Raw genomic sequence first — 19,006 nt, 5'->3', positions numbered from 1 at the left:
AGCACCCTCACTGGAAGGATCTACAGATCCCTCGGCCTGTCGGCCGGTAGCTGAGACAGACTCGGTACTTGTACTGGTACTAGGACCTGGGCGGCCCCTCCCACGCAGGCGAGTACTTGGGAAGGAGTCTCCCTTGCCGGGTGCACTGGAAAAAAGCGGCCCTACCTTGGGCTTAGATCAATGATAGACAAAGTCATTTAGGTCATCTGGAGATGATCTCTGGAAGAGCTTCCTCCACCTGGCTAGTCTGTTCTTCAGAGACCTTGAGGAAAGCGTGTTGCACGTGGTACAAGCTTACCAGCCGTGTTCAGGGCCATGGCATCGTAGGCAGTGGGCATGAGGGTCTTTGGTTGGAAAGAGCCCTTCGCAGGATGGACACCTACTGAACCCTGTAGAAGTCCACATGCGTCGGGAAGGAGCGTGCCGCCTGAGGAAAAGTATCTCAAAGAAAAAAAAAGACAAAAGAAAAAGAAGCCGTGCGTGGAATTACATGGCGGTAGCCAAGCCCAAGAGCGCTGGTGAATTCGGCCCGTTCCAGTCAACGCTGAAAAGGGGACTGGTGTGTGGTGGCGGAGTCAGGGCAGCGCATGCTCCCAGGGCCGCACCCCCGCGCGCCTCTAAATTTAAAGGGGAAGAAGGTTTTTTTCTGGTGACAAAAGGTTCTGTCTCCCGTCCCTTGGAAGGGAGGCCCATGCAGTATGGAGGAAAGGGGACAGGAATTTGGAGTAGCACAGATTATATCCTGGGATTCGTCACAGACCCTGTGGTCAATCCAAGTAAAAACATGATCTAACTTAAACATAAACTGACCCCAATGTTCCACCTTAGTGTTGCAATACAAATAAATTATCAACATATCTCCCTTACAGCTATCGATTTTTGACGCAACTGCTAAAATCGAACTACAGTCCAAATTCTTTCAATCACATAGGCTCCTAGGGAGACTAGTAGCCATTAAGAGCCCACCTAAAGGTCTATCTTGATTTCATTTGTTGGCCTTTTTGTAATGTACACTAAAACCATCAATGATCTGAGGGGAAGAAATCTACACTTCATGGAATAATACAACAAATTTAAAAAATTGTAAACACCACTGCACAAAAAAGTTCTAAAACCTCTCGAATTGCAACATAACAATCGCAAGTTTCCAGACTGCAAAATTGAGGGTAGACCGATGTTTAATTACTTTACCTGATCTACGGAATATTTAGCAACACAGACCTCGCCTTTGACTGGATTGTAAAGCTCTTTGGCAGTTATGTTGCTGTATGCGGACTTCAAGGTAATAGTAATATTGTTCATATATTCTGCCACTTCCGTAGAGTAAATCTGCACAAAAAATTCAGTCGGGCTCTTGAATCCCAGAATAGTGCCCTGAAGTAGAAATGTTTAAAAACAATGAATCTGATACAAGCAAAGACATGCACAATAAAAATAAAAAGCATGATAAAAATTAAAACCATACAATATTTTTCTGTAATGCAATCCTAATTACTAAAAATGATCACAAATGTTTAATTACTGAAACATGGCAAACCAATTGGCTCTGAAAGATGCATACAATTCGGTTTAAAATACTTTAAATGCCAACAGGTCGTAAAATGTCAATCATTTCAACTCGGTGGTACCTGGATATTTGTTCCTTTTTTGAGGTTTATGCTTTGCAGATCGGACAGCATTATTCGCTTACTGATTTTAGGCTCAGTCTTGGGAGCACTCGAAGGTGAAATGGGGATCTGTTCGGCGACGGACTGAAATGACAAGAAATTAAGGTGTTTGAAGAGGGGAGAATACTTCAGATCACTACTTAAAATGATTTCAAGCTGCGTTCATTTTGACTTCTGTGTTTTCATCGTCCTGTTTAAGTAGTAAAGGCGTGGCCCACAATTCACTAAGAGGCATTAGTTGTGATTTCTAGGCAAGAAAAAGGATAAAATGCTTATTCTAGGCGATCAGCATTAATACAAATCTATTTACCCACCTGCTTTGGAGACTGTATCTGGCAGTTAGGCTATAGCAGGCAGGGAAATCAAGAGACCCAATGTATATGGTGATTGGTTTCTGCCCTCACTTTGTACATCTATTTGCATCCACGTTGCAAAACTATCAAGCCTCAACATTTCCAATATCTTCCGTTACAACAAAGGCATGAACTAGACTTTCAAGGAGGATCTTCCACATAAAAGCATTAAAAAGAGTAACAGTGAGTCAAAATGTGTTCAACATACAGATAAATACACCACACATCTCAGCGGCATTGTAATCCTTTGAGTTATATGTAGATCTATCCTACAATATACACATCTACATATACATTCATTATTGCATTGCCACAAGGTGTATGGGATACATAACTCACCGTAATCGTATTTCTGATGCTTGTATCTGCCAAGATTCACATGCTGTGCATAGGCCGACATCGAGTGGAAGCTGCAGAGTATGACAGTTGTTTTTGAAACTCGAAAAGGGAAGTCGACAGGGCGTGCCAGTAATACTATCCCTAGTGTGATGTCCACGGTACCCATGATCCCTCACGCATCGAGGTCCCCAAGATTGTTATTTTTCTGACATGAGGTAGCTTTGTTTGTTCTGTTTATTTATAGTGCGCACCTAACCCAAAGCGTAGCAAGGCGAAAAAAGTGACAAGAGGATTGTAAAAACTTAGTTACATAGCAACAGAGGTAGGTCCAGCAGAGGTTACATTGCTGGAAGCACCTTGACATTTATGGACAATCAATTAACACACACACAAGGTATACAATATATACAGGTAATCAAACAAGTAGCCTCTAATAGGCCAAGGTAAGCATTAGTGTACGAGATTTGTGGGATTTGTGGTAAGGCACAGCCTAGTAGTGTATTAAAAATCATGGTGTAGCGCAAGTACAGTTGTATCCAAGCAGATACGTAACAGACAAGCTCATAAGCATCCATGCGCCTTCTCTCCAAGGGGAAGAAGGGTGGGCGCATGTGAATCTAAGCAGATACACGCATCAGAAATACGATTACGGTGAGTAATGTATCCTTTCTAAGGCTTGTGGAATCTGCTTAGATCACATGCTGTGCATAGATTAGCGAGCAGTGTTAGAAGAAGGTGGGGGCATGTGAGAAAACGGGACGGTGGGAACACATTCGTGAGCCCCTTTAGAAACTGGGAAATCAAAGGCAAGGCATAAATTAGTTTTCAAAAATTAGCAGAGATTGCCGATTGATATTGGATTAGCAAACAGACCCATTTGATTAGCAATGTTGTACTAATACTGTTAATGTCATCAGAAGTTATTAGTACCCAAGACATGAAATGAGCAACAATACAGCAGCTTTGCATACCGCTGAAATAAGACATTAGCTAGAGGAGTCAGGCCTTGCAAATACTTTAAAATTCAGCTAGACCTACATGTTGGGTAACTTAGTTCCCCCATTTAACCTAAGAGAAACACACTAGACTCATAGCAATGGAGGCCAACAAATTTAAAATGCGATTAGCATACAATGGCGCACGTCACTACAAACCCTCTTTGTTTGGCACACTGATGCCACCCAGAGGCCAGCCATGCCCAGTGAAACCTTTGACATTTACTGCAGAGTAAATGTTTCATAAAAGTTTAAAACATCTCTGGCTACTGGCCAGTCATAAAATGTACTCAACTATGCGAGTAGGCGAAAAGACTTTGTGAGCAACAGCAAAGTGTCTATAAAATGTAAAAGGTTAGCTGCACGAATAGACACAAATAGATAAGATAAAAAGGCTCTGAAAACATTTGCCGGCTATCTCCTGCAGGTGGTAAGATCTAATACAGTCAAAATCATAAAGCAAAGCGAGCTCTGGAGGCTAACTATAGTGTTTGGTATTACAATAGATCTGTAGAAGTACAGATTGAATGGAATTATTGATCACTACTTTGCGTAAGCATTCAGTTCGCTTTCTTTATTCATCATGTACGAGGAAAAGAAAGATTTAGCAGAGGGGATTGGGTAGCAGGTCGAAAACAGGGCAAACTAGATGTAATATTGTAGTTTGTGGTCATCTCAGTTTCAGGGTACCCGGTATAAAGCAACTGGGTGATAATATAGAATATCAAGGAGTATGTAAATGAGTATGGGTTTGTGCATGGGTTGAGCACCAGTTGCAAGATGTATGCAACCTGCAGGTTACAAAACTAGCTTTGCCCGCAAAAGCATTCGGTGATGTGATCACGTACATTTTCCAAAGTGTTCAATCGTCAATATGATGTATATTCCCCAACAAAATGAAATATAATCGACAATGAAATGTAGATACACTAACCTAAACTTTACTGTAAAGCATGGAGATGCAGTGTTTTACAGTATCGATACTCTAATCATGCATTATGTAACAACCTACATTTCAAGTATGGAATTGCAGAACTGTCTTTTAAAAGAAAATATATAAAGTTGACATGTCCTTGCCAGACAGCATATAGAAAGCTTAATAAAAGTAGCCTCCCAAATTATTTCTGTATTTGAAAAAGAAATTCTTGCCTAGCACTCCCACGCATGCCTTTGGCACTTAAGAGTGGAAATGATTACTGCTGCACTTTCTCTCCTTTAGGACTTTAAGAGAACAGAGAAAAGAGGGGGAAGAGAGCACAGAGGACAGGAGAGGAAAGCAGAGCGAGAAGTGCTTTCATTGAAGAGGGTAACTTCAATAGCTATCTTTGCTACACAAGTGTCCATTTGATTAGCAAACTGACAGAATTGTATAGCAAATTGCTATGCGAAATCGCTTACTTTATGCCTTGAAAGGAATGTTAAAATAAGAATATTCTTCAGGAGGAGCGCTTGAAAATAGATAGCGCTACCAGGTAACCTTTAATGGTACCCACTTGAAGAACCTTTTGGGCCAAAGAAAGCAAGAAAGAACCATCGAAATGGAACACTGAAAAGGATCGACATTGCGTCCTCTGCACCAGTCGCAGAACTTAAGCCAACGGTGCAGGGATTTTATTTCCGGACGCCTGGCCGAAAGCAACACCTCCATCACGTCATCCAGGAGGTCCCAATCCTTGGATCTCAACCTTTCAGAAACCAAGGGTGAAGGTCGAGACTCTTCACCTCTGGATGGAGAACCTATACACCCTCGCGCAAGAGAAGATACTCTCTGTGTGGAGGACAGATGTACATTACTAGAAGGTCCGGTTACCACGCTCTCCTGGCCTAATACGGAGCAATCAGGGTCATGTGGGACACGAACCTCTGCAACCTCCTTAGAACCTGAGGAATGACGGGGACCAGACGAAACGCGTACAAAAGTGGGAATGAACAAGCCACGACAAATGCGTCCCCTAAAGCTCCTCTTGGAGGAAATTCCCTTGAGCAAAATCTCTCGCATTTTCGGGTTGGCACCGGTCGCGAACAGATCCACTTGAGGGTTTCCCCAAAGGGCGAAGATCTCCTGAAGGACTTCCTGAGCCAACTCCCACTCATGGGAGACCGCGCTCTGCCTGTCCAGAGCGTCCGCTGCCGCATTCTCCTCTCCGGCTAGATGAACTGCCGAGAGGGAGATTCCTTGCTGTAACGCCCAGAACCAGAGCTGCATCGCCTCTCTGCACAGCGGGAGTGACCCCCCTCTAAGACCCCTTTTTTGTTGAGGTAATGCATGGCCACTGCGTTGTCCGGCAGGATCAGGACACTCTTCCCTCGCACAGGTGGCAGAAAAGCCTTCAGGGCTAGCCTGATGTGCCTCCGCTCCAAATGATTTTTGTGGAGTTTGGACTCCGGAGACCAACCACTGCTGGTGGTCAGCTCGTTGGAATGAGCTCCCCATCCTGTGAGGGAAGCGTCCGTCACCACTGTCACCTCCGGCCATGGTTGCCAGAAAGGCTCTCCCTTAATCATATTCTCTTTGCTGGCCCACCACAGAAGATCCTGTGAGACCATGAGCGGAAAACGACAGTTTGCCTGAGAACTAGGACCACTGCGTCTCGAGAGCCCATTGAAGGGATCTCATCCTCAGTCTGGCCTCCGGCACCAGAAAAATGCAGGATGCCAGGAGGCTGAGCAACCTTAAGAATTCGAAAGCGGGAAGACTCTGGGCATGTTGAAATTTGTTGACCATCAGTACTGTCATGATCTCTGCTTCCAAAAGGTCAGGGTTTTCCCAACTCCCTTAGAAGCAGATCCATAACCCAGGTTCCGAGTGCCAACCAGTCCCAATTGGGACCTTTTGGACCCAGTCCTGGCGCCAGTGGCACCAGGCTCATAAATATGCCCAGTCCCAGCGCTGGAAGCGCCGGGCTCATAATGCTTGGGTGGACTTACCTGCAGCAGACCATGCTGCTTACTTGCCTACCAGTTGAGCCTCTGATCCTCTTCTGTTTGGAACTACTTTTCCTGTTGGGTGGGGCAGGAGCCACTCCCTAGGTTCAGAACACTGGAACTCTTCTGGAAAGCAGGAACTCTTTTCTTACCTAGGCGTGGCTGTGGAAGGAGACACCTAAGCACTACAGGAGGCTATTTAAACCACACCCGATGGATGAATCTTGCTTTGCGTTATTCTGCATCCTCTGCAGCAGAACGCTCATCGTGTCTTCTGCATCTGATCCTGGGCCTAAGGAAAAAGGCTTACCATCCTGAATCCAGTCTTCAGCAACACCTATAAAGAGAAGAAAGAACAGGTTAGCATTACGGTCTTCAGTGACCGCGCTTCACTTACCTGGTCCATCGGCTGTCACCAACGCCTCGCGCTGCATTCCGGCATCTGAAAGACAAAAGCTTACCAACTCTTTGCACGCTCCGGAGGCCTTCGGCGCTGCATCCCGCATCTGAAAGACAAAACAAGGTGCGTTTAAAGACATTGGGGAACTTTAATACTCACGTGCCATTACTCCTTTCCACATCTAACCCAGTGGGTATTCCGGCACCCTGCAGCCGCTCCGAACTTGTACCTGCAAAATAAAAAGACAGAGCGCATCGTGAAGCAGGCAACAAGCGCTTACTTACGTGCTTCCAGGCGCTTCTATTCATCACACGGGCTCCATCTTCAACTCACTTCAGCCCGTCATCCGCCATCGCCGGAACCCTGCAAAACAAGAGACATCATTACTAAAGACTTTTAAAGACATTAGAATTACTCGAAACTTACCGTTCGTGCAGTAAACGACGGACAGCAGTCCTCTGAAGTCAAGAGGCCTGCTCCCCTTACCCAGTGAAGAAACTGGTTACAGCACCATGCCCCGAGGCAGATGGAGAGCACGGCGTTCACTTACCTAAGGTGAGAGCGTTAACCTTTGGGGTTCTACAGGAGAAGAGAAAGGGAAGAAGAGAGACATTCAATAACCCAGTTCATTAATCCCATATTTTCGATCTGCAGACATCTTATCCTTCGAGTCAGACATACAGTGCACAGAGGTCCAGCCCAAAGAGCCAACCGTGTGTTACACATCACCTTTGAAGATACGGTATACGCCCAGTCAAGACCGGCGCCTCTACGGGAATCAGGTGAGCGTTACAGAACGCAAAGCCTACCACAAAATTCCCGTCCAGGCGCTATGGAAACCTCGGATACCGAGTAGCTAGCCCAGTTACTTGGGGAACTAAGGGCAGAAGTGCATGCAGCCCGTCAGGAAACGAACGCTCTAAGAAGGGAACTGATTATTTCCAAGGAGCGAACAGATTATTCGCTAGACAATTGCTACAGTCACAAGCCGGACAGACCCCGTTACCCGCATCTGGGGGAAATCCTTCCTTCTACATCCTCTATGAATCCAGTGCAGATCAACCTACCTGGGAATGTACCTCTGGCTCCGCCCGAACTATTTTCTGGTGACCCAAAGAGGTTTGCAGTATTTATCAATCAGTGCCGGTTGCATTTCTTATGCCGGCCAGCAGCCTTTCCAACTGATCAAGCTAAAGTAGCTTTCGTGCTTTCGTACCTTAGTGGCAATGCGGCAGACTGGTCGATCCCTCTAGTAAATCAAGATGATCCGGTCCTCCATGATTTTCAAGCTTTTCAGCTCAGTATGGAAAAACTGTTCGCAAGACATTCACAGGGGCAGGCCTTGGACAATGAGCTTCTTTCGTTGCGACAAGGTAATCAAGACCTTTTGGCTTATATTGCGTCTTTCAACAGACGGATAGTGGAAACTCAATGGCCTGAGGACAAAAGGATTACGCTGTTTTATAGAGGTCTACTGTTAGGGAGAATTCTCTGTTTAGGCTGAATTTCCCTACCTAGTGAGTCCCCCAGAAGCTTTGCTGGATTTCTGGGGTTTCTTTTTTTTCTCCTGCCAGGAGTGAGACTCTTTTACCCTCACTCTTGTGCATGTTTGAAGTGTGTTCCTGTGGTTTACCTTGTGTTGAATGGGCTATGGGGTCTTTTACCCCATAGGGCCTCATGTGTTTTTGTAATATGGGTTACACAGCACCCTCCGTGCCGTAACCCAGGGGTGTCCTAGGGACTCCCCAACATAGACTCCATACCCTGGGACTGACTACTGTCTCCCAGGGCATGTAAAGTCACCAAAGACTTTACTAGTCTTAAATCCTGAACAGAACCAGTACAAACCATCATATTGTGGACGTACTGGCTGGGGCAATTCGATTGCCCCAGGGTCTGTTAGTCGAGGGGGCACGTCTCCGTCCCCCCTGATCGAGTTTTGGCTGGTGGCAGTGGAAACTACTTTTTATATTCGACCGCGAATATTTTCCTATGGGATTTCCCATTGTTTTAGGCTAACACATTTAATTATTTATTTACGGTAGCCTTAAACATACCGTCGGTTTATATATTTATTATTATAACTCCGGTTGGGATTTTTTGCCAAAACTTGATACTAAAATGGCGTTGGCGTTCGCCTCTGTAACTCTGACCCAAAGTGGAGCCCTTTGTCCCACTTTTGGCGGGCTTCTCCACAGAAGCCCTCCAAAGTGGTGCCACTCTGTCTGGGGTACTTAGATGGGGTGGAGGGGGATTTAGGCACCCTGGACTGAGTTACCTTGGTAACTCAAGTCGCACTCCGTCCTGATTGGCCCAAGTGGTGAGCCGGCCGGCTCACCACTTAGCATGGTTGAGTGACAGCTAGGCTGGGTGAATGGGGGTTTGCTGCATAAAAGCAGGGCTTTGGGGACTGGAACTTCAGAAGTCGCCACAGGACCCAAGAATCCAACGAGGGACGAGCTGAGCTGATCTGCTACGACGACACCGCCGGTGGAGCCCTGCTGAACCATCTCACCACTTTTCCCGACGACCGAGGAGAACTCTTAACGGAGTGGCTCCTTCCCTTGACTGGTGGGGACAACCAGTTTTCACCTTCTTTCCGTTCTTCGAGGTATCCCGTGGCCGCCTTGCCAGTGCCAAGCACCCCGGCAACCGGAACCCCACCACTTTTACCCCAACCGAGAAAGTCGGTACAACCCTTTAACCGGAGGACTCCGCGGCTGGTTTCTTCCCGGGCAGTGCAACGACCTTCTTCTTCTGCGAGATCTTCTTCTCCCCTGACCGACGTCGAGCCTTGCTGCCACTGCCTGGAACAACTGCCCCCGCTGGAGGATCCTTTCCGTTAAGGTACCGTGTTCCGCCTGGCTTCCCTTGCCACCGACTGTACGAGGTAGTTTTAGCCCTCGGCTTTCGATCCTGGGATTGCCTGGGACACTTTGGCTAAACTTTCTGAGCCTCTCTAACTCTTTTTCGAACTCTTTTGCAAGACTCTGAATCCCTACCAACTGTGTGATCTTGGGCACGTTTTCGCTCTGTCTGCTCTAAGAGTGGGCCCTGCTTAGTGACTTTTGCTCACCTGTGACTTTGTGCTTCTTTGAGCTTACCAAAAGTGTTCTTGACCTTAGAGTGGTGTGTTTATCTTAATTCTGCTCTTTTTCCCTCCCTTCTTTAACCTACTAGAGTGTCATCTAACGTTAAGCGCTCACCTCTGTTTTAATTATGTGGTGTTAACCTAGAGTTGTCTAGATAGGAATAAGGATTGGGACTGCTTTCCATATAACTGTGTTTGGAGTGTTTTATTATATTTTACTAGAGTGTTTTCAATTTGTGTGTTCTTAAAAATAAATAACTATATACTTTTGAAACCAAGCTCTGGTCAATGTTTGCTTGTGCTATTGTGCCTGAGTACATATTGTGTATACTTTGCATACTGCCTAACTCTTCTTGAGGGAAGTCTGACTGCTCAGCCACAGCTACCAGGTAAATCTGGGTGGTGCAGACTGCTACCAAGTGGGTTTACTGCTATACCTGTAGTCTTAAATCTTTTGCAGTGTTCCCCAAGGGAACTGCACAGGTTTCTGCCTAACATCTACGTGGAGAGCTCAAAGATGTGTTAGCCCAAGTAGTGAATCCCCCACAAGATTGTTCGGACTATATAGACTTAGTCGTTCAAATAGATCACAGACTGCAGAACAGGAAGGCCGATCGTTCCAAGTTTGATGCTCGAGTATTTTCCAAACCGCCAACTCCTTCCAAAGGAGTAGACTCCGGGGAACCCATGCAAATAGGGGGCCTGAAAGGTCCTCTAACACAAAAGGAGCGGGAAAGGAGAAAACAGTTGCAATTATGCCTCTATTGCGGAAACTCAGGGCACTTTCTTCGAGACTGTCCGGTGAAACCTGCCAAGAAGGCAGTAGGAGCTGCAGTTACCAAAGTTACAAACTCTGAGCAGGGAAACGACCTCGCCCGACAAGAATAGAGGTCCTCTTGCCGAGCGTGAAAACCAGTTCCGTGACCTCGCATTTCGTGATACCTATGGTCCTCATTAGCCCTGATAATCCGGATCGATTACATGCAATTGAAGCTTACGTCGACAGCGGTGCCATCGGCAATTATGTGGATCATGAAATGGTTTTGAGGATGAATCTAACTCTTTGTCCCAAGGCTGTAAAGGACGTCATTATTACGGTGGATGGAACGGAGATAGCCTCCGGACCAGTAACGCATACCACTCAAGAAGTGACGCTAGTAAGTCAAGATGGACACCATGAGAAGATCGTGTTCGATGTGATCAAGGCTCCTCAGTTTCAGATTATTCTAGGAATACCTTGGTTAGAGAAACACAATCCTCTGATCGATTGGCGAGCAAGAACGGTCCAGTTTCCAGAATGTGTCTCTACTTGTCACCCTCCACCTGGTGTTGCACTGGCAGCAATTTCTTCAGAGACTCCCCAGTTACCTCCCGAATACCTAGAATACCAAGATGTTTTCCGGAAGGATCAGGCTAACTCTCTACCTCCTCATAGGTCTTATGACTGCCAGATAGACCTGATACCTGGATCTACTCCTCCTTGTAGTAGAATTTATGCCCTCACCGAGCCTGAGAACCTTCACCTTCGACAATACCTGGATCAATACCTGGCAAATGGGTTTATTCGTCCTTCCAAGTCCCCTGCTTCTTCAGCTTTGTTCTTCGTTCCAAAAAAGGAAGGAGACCTTAGAACTTGTATAGATTATCGCTCCCAGAACCAGATCACCGTCAAGAATAGATATCCGTTACCTTTGATCCCTGAACTCCTGGACCAAGTCAGAAAAGCATGCATATATACAAAGCTGGATCTTAGAGGAGCCTACCACTTGGTACGAGTAAAAGAGGGCGATGAATGGAAGACAGCCTTCCGCACCAAATATGGGCTATTTGAATATCAGGTCATGCACTTCGGACTTTGCAATGCCCCGGCCGCCTTTCAATATTTTATGAACGATGTCCTCAGAGAGCTCATAGATGTGTGTGTTGTTGTTTACATTGACGACATCCTCGTTTATTCTTCATCGGAATCTGAACATCGGAAACACGTGAAAATGGTCCTCGAAAGATTGCGTCAACACAAACTTTTCGCTAAGTTGGAAAAATGTGTTTTCAACGTGACTGAAGTTGAATTCTTGGGATTCATGTTATCACCTAGCGGAGTGCGTATGGATTCAAAGAAGGTCGATGCAGTTCTCAAATGGCCATCACCATCCTCCGTAAAAGGTGTGCAAAGCATGTTAGGCTTCGCTAACTTTTACCGCAGGTTTATCCCCGAATTTTCTCGAATAGTCCAGCCCATCACTGCCTTGTTAAAGAAAAACAAACGTTTTGAATGGTCTACCGAGGCGGAACAAGCTTTCCAGGATTTGAAGACTAAATTTATCTCTGCACCAATCTTAAAACACCCTCGCCCCGAACTCCCCTACATCGTGGAAACTGATGCTTCAAGCCTTGCCATGGGGGCAGTTCTATCACAAAAGGACCCGGTAACCAATCAGTTGCATCCCGTGGCATTTTGGTCCCGCAAATTCTCGCCTCCTGAAATCAATTACACGATTACTGACAAGGAACTTCTGGCTATCAAGTCTGCCTTTAAGGCTTGGCGGCATTATCTGCTGGGGGCCCGACACACCGTTACTGTGATTACGGATCACCGAAACCTGCAATATTTGAAAACCGCAAAAGCCCAATCCTCTAGACAACTCTGTTGGGCATTATTCTTTGCCGAGTTTGACTTCATAATTACCTATCGACCTGGTACAAAAAACGGTAAAGCTGATGCTCTTCGTCGGATGGGAGTGGAAAAACACTTGATCAACCCTAAACCTGTACCAATCATTCCCGAACAAAGAATTCTGGGTGTAATCGCCACACAATCCATAGAGGAAGTTAAGGATAAAGCCAGGCAACTTGTAACTCCAGCAGACATACAGAATTGGCATCTGCAGGGAAAGGACTTTGCAGTAAAGGACAACTTATTGTATTTCCAAGAACGATTATACCTGCCCAGCAGAGATTTACAGAAAAAAGTAATCTCTTGTTATCACGATTCTTTAATGGAAGGACATCCCGGTATGGCCAAGACCTCAGAAAAGATCAAGCGCTACTTCTGGTGGCCGTCTTGGAAAAAAGATATCAGAGACTTTATAATGTCCTGTGGAGTATGCGCCCAAAACAAGAGTCAAAAGGAAAGACCAGCAGGCCTCTTACGCCCTATTGACATCCCACCTCGCCCTTGGCATACGCTTTCTATGGACTTCATCACCGATCTACCTCCATGCTCCGGATACAATACGATTCTAGTAATCGTGGACTTATTCTCCAAGATGGCGCATTTCATTCCGCTCAAAGGCTTGCCAACAGCAGCAACTCTGGCCCGAGAATTTCTCGAAAACATCGTCCGACTGCACGGTTTTCCTTCGGTTCTAATTTCAGATCGAGGTAGTCAATTTATTTCTCATTTTTGGCGAAGTTGCTGTCGGTCGGCTCAAATTGATGTGAGACTATCGACCAGTCACCACCCTCAGACCGACGGACAAACCGAGAGGACCAATCAAACTCTGGAACAGTATTTACGCTGCATGCTGCAACAAACTGAAAAAACTTGGAAAGACATCCTTTGGATAGCCGAATATGCCTACAATAACTCTGTCCATTCGAAACTGGGAAAACCCCGTTTTTTTTTTTATACGGCAGTCACCCTCGAACCTCGGATCCCCTCCAAGATCTTGAAACACCAGCAGTAGACTACCTGCATTCTACAATCACCCAAGCCTTTAAGGAAGCTGTTTCTCACCTTCAAAGGGCTAAAGAACAATACAAGAAAGGAGCAGATCAACATCGGAAGGAAGCCCCTCAATATCAAGTAGGGGATCAAGTCTGGTTATCCACCAAATATCTACCTCTAAAAGGGCCACGCACATTCAACCCAAGATACCTTGGTCCCTATTCCATCACTACCATAGTAAACCCAGTAGCGGTCAAGTTGGACTTGCCCCCGCACATGAAGATACAACCGGTCTTCCACGTCTCTCTATTAAAACCCGTGCAACCTCAAACCCGACTAACTAAATCTCCAAAACCCATCCTAGTTGATGGAGAACTCGAGTTTGAAGTCAAAAGCATTCTGGACTCCAAGATCTCCAAATCTAAACTATTTTACCTAATTGACTGGAAAGGCTACGGCCCCCAAGAGAGATCCTGGGAACCTGCTGAATATGTCCACGCTCCTCGCCTAATCAAAAGATTTCACCGAAAATTTCCTGACAAGCCAAAACTCCCGGAGAAGCCCGGTTTGGGAGGGGCCTTGAGGGGGGGTACTGTCATGATCTCTGCTTCCAAAAGGTCAGGGTTTTCCCAACTCCCTTGGAAGCAGATCCATAACCCAGGTTCCGAGTGCCAACCAGTCCCAATTGGGACCTTTTGGACCCAGTCCTGGCGCCAGTGGCACCAGGCTCATAAATATGCACAGTCCCAGCGCTGGAAGCGCCAGGCTCATAATGCTTGGGTGGACTTACCTGCAGCAGACCATGCTGCTTACTTGCCTACCAGTTGAGCCTCTGATTCTCTTCTGTTTGGAACTACTTTTCCTGTTGGGTGGGGCAGGAGCCACTCCCTAGGTTCAGAACACTGGAACTCTTCTGGAAAGCAGGAACTCTTTTCTTACCTAGGCGTGGCTGTGGAAGGAGACTCCTAAGCACTACAGGAGGCTATTTAAACCACACCCGATGGATGAATCTTGCTTTGCGTTATTCTGCATCCTCTGCAGCAGAACGCTCATCGTGTCTTCTGCATCTGATCCTGGGCCTAAGGAAAAAGGCTTACCATCCTGAATCCAGTCTTCAGCAACACCTATAAAGACAAGAAAGAACAGGTTAGCATTACGGTCTTCAGTGACAGCGCTTCACTTACCTGGTCCATCGGCTGTCACCAACGCCTCGCGCTGCATTCCGGCATCTGAAAGACAAAGGCTTACCTACTCTTCGTGCGCTCCGGAGGTCTTCGCACTGCATTCCGGCATCTGAAAGACAAAAGCTTACCAACTCTTCGCACGCTCCGGAGGCCTTCGGCGCTGCATCCCGCATCTGAAAGACAAAACAAGGTGCGTTTAAAGACATTGGGGAACTTTAATACTCACGTGCCATTACTCCTTTCCACATCTAACCCAGTGGGTATTCCGGCACCCTGCAGCCGCTCCGAACTTGTACCTGCAAAATAAAAAGACAGTTAGAGCGCATCGTGAAGCAGGCAACAAGCGCTTACTTACGTGCTTCCAGGCGCTTCTATTCATCACACGGGCTCCATCTTCAACTCACTTCAGCCCGTCATCCGCCATCGCCGGAACCCTGCAAAACAAGAGACATCATTACTAAAGACTTTTAAAGACATTAGAATTACTCGAAACTTACCGTTCGTGCAGTAAACGACGGACAGCAGTCCTCTGAAGTCAAGAGGCATGCTCCCCTTACCCAGTGAAGAAACTGGTTACAGCACCCTGCCCCGAGGCAGATGGAGAGCACGGCGTTCACTTACCTAAGGTGAGAGCGTTAACCTTTGGGGTTCTACAGGAGAAGAGAAAGGGAAGAAGAGAGAGACATTCAATAACCCAGTTCATTAATCCCATATTTTCTATCTGCAGACATCTTACCCTTCGAGTCAGACATACAGTGCACAGAGGTCCAGCCCAAAGAGCCAGCCGTGTGTTACACATCACCTTTGAAGATACGGTATACGCCCAGTCAAGACCGGCGCCTCTACGGGAATCAGGTGAGCGTTACAAGTACAATGTGATGAGTCCTGACCTTGGGATGCGAGCACTTCACCAAGGATGTGTCCAACACAGCGCTGATGTACTGGAGCTGTTGGGAAGGTGGCATATGCGACTTGATATTGAGGGAGAAGCCCAGCTTGTGAAGGGAGCAGCAGGTGAGGCTGAGATGATCCAAGGCTTGTTCGGGAGAACGCTCTCCGATCAACCAGTGGTCCAGGTAGGGGTAGACGTGAACCCCCCCCTCTCTTGAGATACACTGCAACCACCAGACCCTCGAGCGGAAGTCAATCCGAATGGCAGGACCCGAAACTGAAAGTGTGAGTTGCCAGCCAAAAACCTCAGGTATTTTCTGTGCTTTGGATGGATAGGCACCTGAAAATAAGCACCCTTGAGTTCCAGAGACACCAACCAATCCTGAAGTCGAAGGGCCTGAAGGACTTGTCCATCCTGAGAAACTTGTTCAAGCAACGCAAGAACAAGATGGGTCTCAGTCCTCCGTCTTTCTTGGGAATCAAAAAATATGGGGAATACCAGCCCTTGTTCCCCTCCGCCACAGGCACTAGTTCTATAGCGCCTTTCTCCAGAAGGGTCAATATTTCCTGCACAGGGAGCGGATCCGGAATCTTCAAAGAGAGTTACCCCGGTGGATTGTCAGGAGGCCGACTAAGCAAGGGTAGGCAATAGCCATTGGCTATTGTTTCCAGAACCCAAGCATCTGAAGTAATGGCTCACCAATCTTCAAGATGCTGAGACAGTCTGCCCCAACCGGCGAACAATCGGGCCTGGCCTTTTAGCAGTTTTGGAGCGGCTGCGGCAGCCGCCTGAGCGGCTTTGGAAACTCTTCGCCGTCCACCACGAGTACTTTTATGGTGGCCCCTTTGACTGGCTGCTCCTCTCGCTCTACCAAAAGAGGTGTAGTAACGAAAAGGAACCATGTCTCCATTACTGTCCCCTAGGACGAAAAGGAGGAGGTTGACGCACAGCTGCGCCTAAAGATTTAGCAGAGGCTGTGGAGGTCTGCAAGCTCTCAAGGCTCTCGTCAGCCTTGCTGCCAAACAAATGAGAACCATCAAAGGGCATGTTGAGAAGGCTGGCCTGCAAATCTGAAGCAAAACCAGACTTCCGCAACCACGCAAACCTGCGTATCACGGTGCTCGTTGGACCGGCTAACGCCAACAGCCGTGTCCAACCCAGACTGAAGGGATTCACACATGGCATCCTTGCCATCCTGCACAACAGCTAGAAACCCATCCCTTTCTTCCCCTTCGGGAATATGCTCAGCCGCCAAAGAGACAATTTCACAGAGTGTGTGAAAATATTGCCAAGGCACAGGTGGAGTTGGCAGATTTCAGTGCCATACTCCCAGCTGAAAATACCTTGCGTGCCCATCCATCGAAGTGCTTGTCGTCTTTATCAGGAGGGATGGTAGGGTACGGCGCCTGCCTTGAGGTGGCCATGGCCGCCTGAAGCAACAAACTCTCAGGAGTGGGGTGAGTGGATAGGAAGCCTGGGTCACTACTGGACGGGCAGTATTTCTTAGTCAACGACTTGTTGACCGCCGGAAGAGACTCCGGGGTCTGCCAAGTAGCAGCCAACCTTTTCTGTAACGCCATGTGAAAAGGCAACCCTGGGTCAGTGGATGGACCCTGATCTAAAATCAGACCCTCCTGCTTATAGCGATTTTGCGATCCCACAAAATGCCAAAAAAACGTCCGTTTTTGCAAAACAGCGCAGAAATTGGTGTTTTTTGCAAAAACTCACATAAAATGCAATTTCTGAAGAAAAAAAAATTAAAAAACTCAAGGGGCCAGTTTTATCAGTTCTTTTTCTTTTGGACTCAATAAATGAAATGCACAAGCACATTTCATCACTTAAGCAAAAAAGAAAAGAGCAGTCCAATCCACAAAGGGCATCTGCATGGACGCTTGTTATATGTGCCCATTCCGATGTCCTTTTTCACCCATTTGCGCAAATCAGCGGGCGTTTCTGCGCATTTAAAAGTGAATCCCAAATTGACAAGCAAGATGTGCTTTTAAATGTTTAGAAATTGTTGGCCACCCTATGTGCCCACTTTAAATAGGTGCACGAGGGGTGCCACTGCTTCACAGGGTCTTGACTGACCCTACTGACGCATGCAATACTTAAAAATATATAAATATATATATATTTTTAAGTGCGACAGCTGCTGTCTCCCTTGCATTTCTGTTCCCCAAATGGGATAGGAATGTGTTTTTTTGGGTTGCATTTTACAGTGGCAGGACTCTTAAGGGCCAGTCAAAGTCAAATGCACGGGGAGCCTGTAGACCATTGCCGGGAGAGCGCTTCCATCACAAACCTATTCAAGGTGGCTGACCAGCGCATCATTTGCGCTACAGCTCAGCCCCGTGGAAATGCGGAGGTCACCTTTGAGATTAAGGTGGCTTGCTCATTTCCAAAAATAGGTCATCATTTAGATGCCACATTTTATTAGGACAAAATCTACAGTTTTCTTCAAAAATTGAAAAATTGTCACCATATGTGAGAAGTGTGAGGGGAGTGAATGGTGAGCTAAGTCATGGTAGGCAATAAAGCAAAGGGAGATCAGAGGGAGAGCAGTGGGTCAGAGGGGGAAGTGGTGGGCAAGAGAAGAGCGGATGCAGTGGGGCGGTGAGCCAGAAATCAGAGAGCAGAGGTACAGAAAGTGGAAAGAACGTGGGCTCAGGGGTATTAGTGGGCCAAAAGCAGAGAGGGGTTGGCCGGAAAGGGGCAGTAAGCTGCAGATTGGGAGAAAGGATGAGGGAAGAATGTGATAGAATGGGATAAAGATACAGAAATAGCATGCAAGAATGAAGGACTGTATACTGCGGAGGAATTGGGGAGTGTGAGTTGGGAGTATGATTTGGAGTTTGGCAGGGACTAGAGAGCGCAAATTGTGACTTGGCAGTGTGACAGAGGATGTGAGTATGTGTATGACTGAGCGAGGTTCAAAAATACAAGTTGTGATAGGGAATTGATGAGACGTGTGAGGTGTGTTGGGTGAGAGGTGTGTTGGTGTTTGCGGGATTGGAGAACATAGAAGGGGAATATTTTCAGCATTACAACTGATATTGATTAATAACGTTAATAATGATAAATAGGCATGCACAATAAGGAACAAGTTACTTACCTGTAACTGTTGTTCTCCAGCATGGGTCTGGCATGATTTCACATGCTCATGAATATTCTCCATCGTCAGGCCGGGAATCCACGGTATAGAAAAAAATCAGTATCAGTTTCGTTTCTGATCTGTCTTTCTCAGTAGTAACCAATCAATGGTCTCTGGGTCATACTGCCCACAGCCAATGACTGCCCTCTCCCTAAGCCCCACCCCTGGCAGCCATCCTCAGATTTTGTAGCACGTGAAGTGGCAGTATGACCAAGTGAAGAGCCGCAGAGGGGTAGGCGGGAGGGTTCACATGTGAATCCATGCCAGACCCATGCTGGAGAACAACAGTTACAGGTAAGTAACTTGTTCCTTCTCCAGCATGGGGTCTGGCATGGATTCACA

The 19,006-nt window shown here is 46.8% G+C and overlaps 1 protein-coding gene across 1 annotated transcript in view; it reads right to left on the bottom strand.

The window, feature by feature from the left end:
- TDRD1 (tudor domain containing 1) overlaps positions 1 to 19,006 on the bottom strand; it is a 2,044,642-nt gene that overhangs the window by 1,550,718 nt on the left and 474,918 nt on the right. Inside the window, exons 7-8 of the mRNA XM_069611868.1 lie at positions 1,629 to 1,751; positions 1,192 to 1,374 (exon numbers count right to left, since the gene is read on the bottom strand). Coding sequence (XP_069467969.1) covers positions 1,192 to 1,374; positions 1,629 to 1,751 — 306 coding nt within the window. The remainder of the gene's footprint in view (positions 1 to 1,191; positions 1,375 to 1,628; positions 1,752 to 19,006) is intronic.

This window comes from Ambystoma mexicanum, chromosome 8 (genome assembly GCF_040938575.1).
Source record: "Ambystoma mexicanum isolate Mex_15411 chromosome 8, UKY_AmexF1_1, whole genome shotgun sequence".
Taxonomy (NCBI): domain Eukaryota; kingdom Metazoa; phylum Chordata; class Amphibia; order Caudata; family Ambystomatidae; genus Ambystoma; species Ambystoma mexicanum.
The sequence above is the reverse complement of the archived record's forward strand: the minus strand, read 5'-3'. Positions and strand labels throughout refer to the sequence as shown.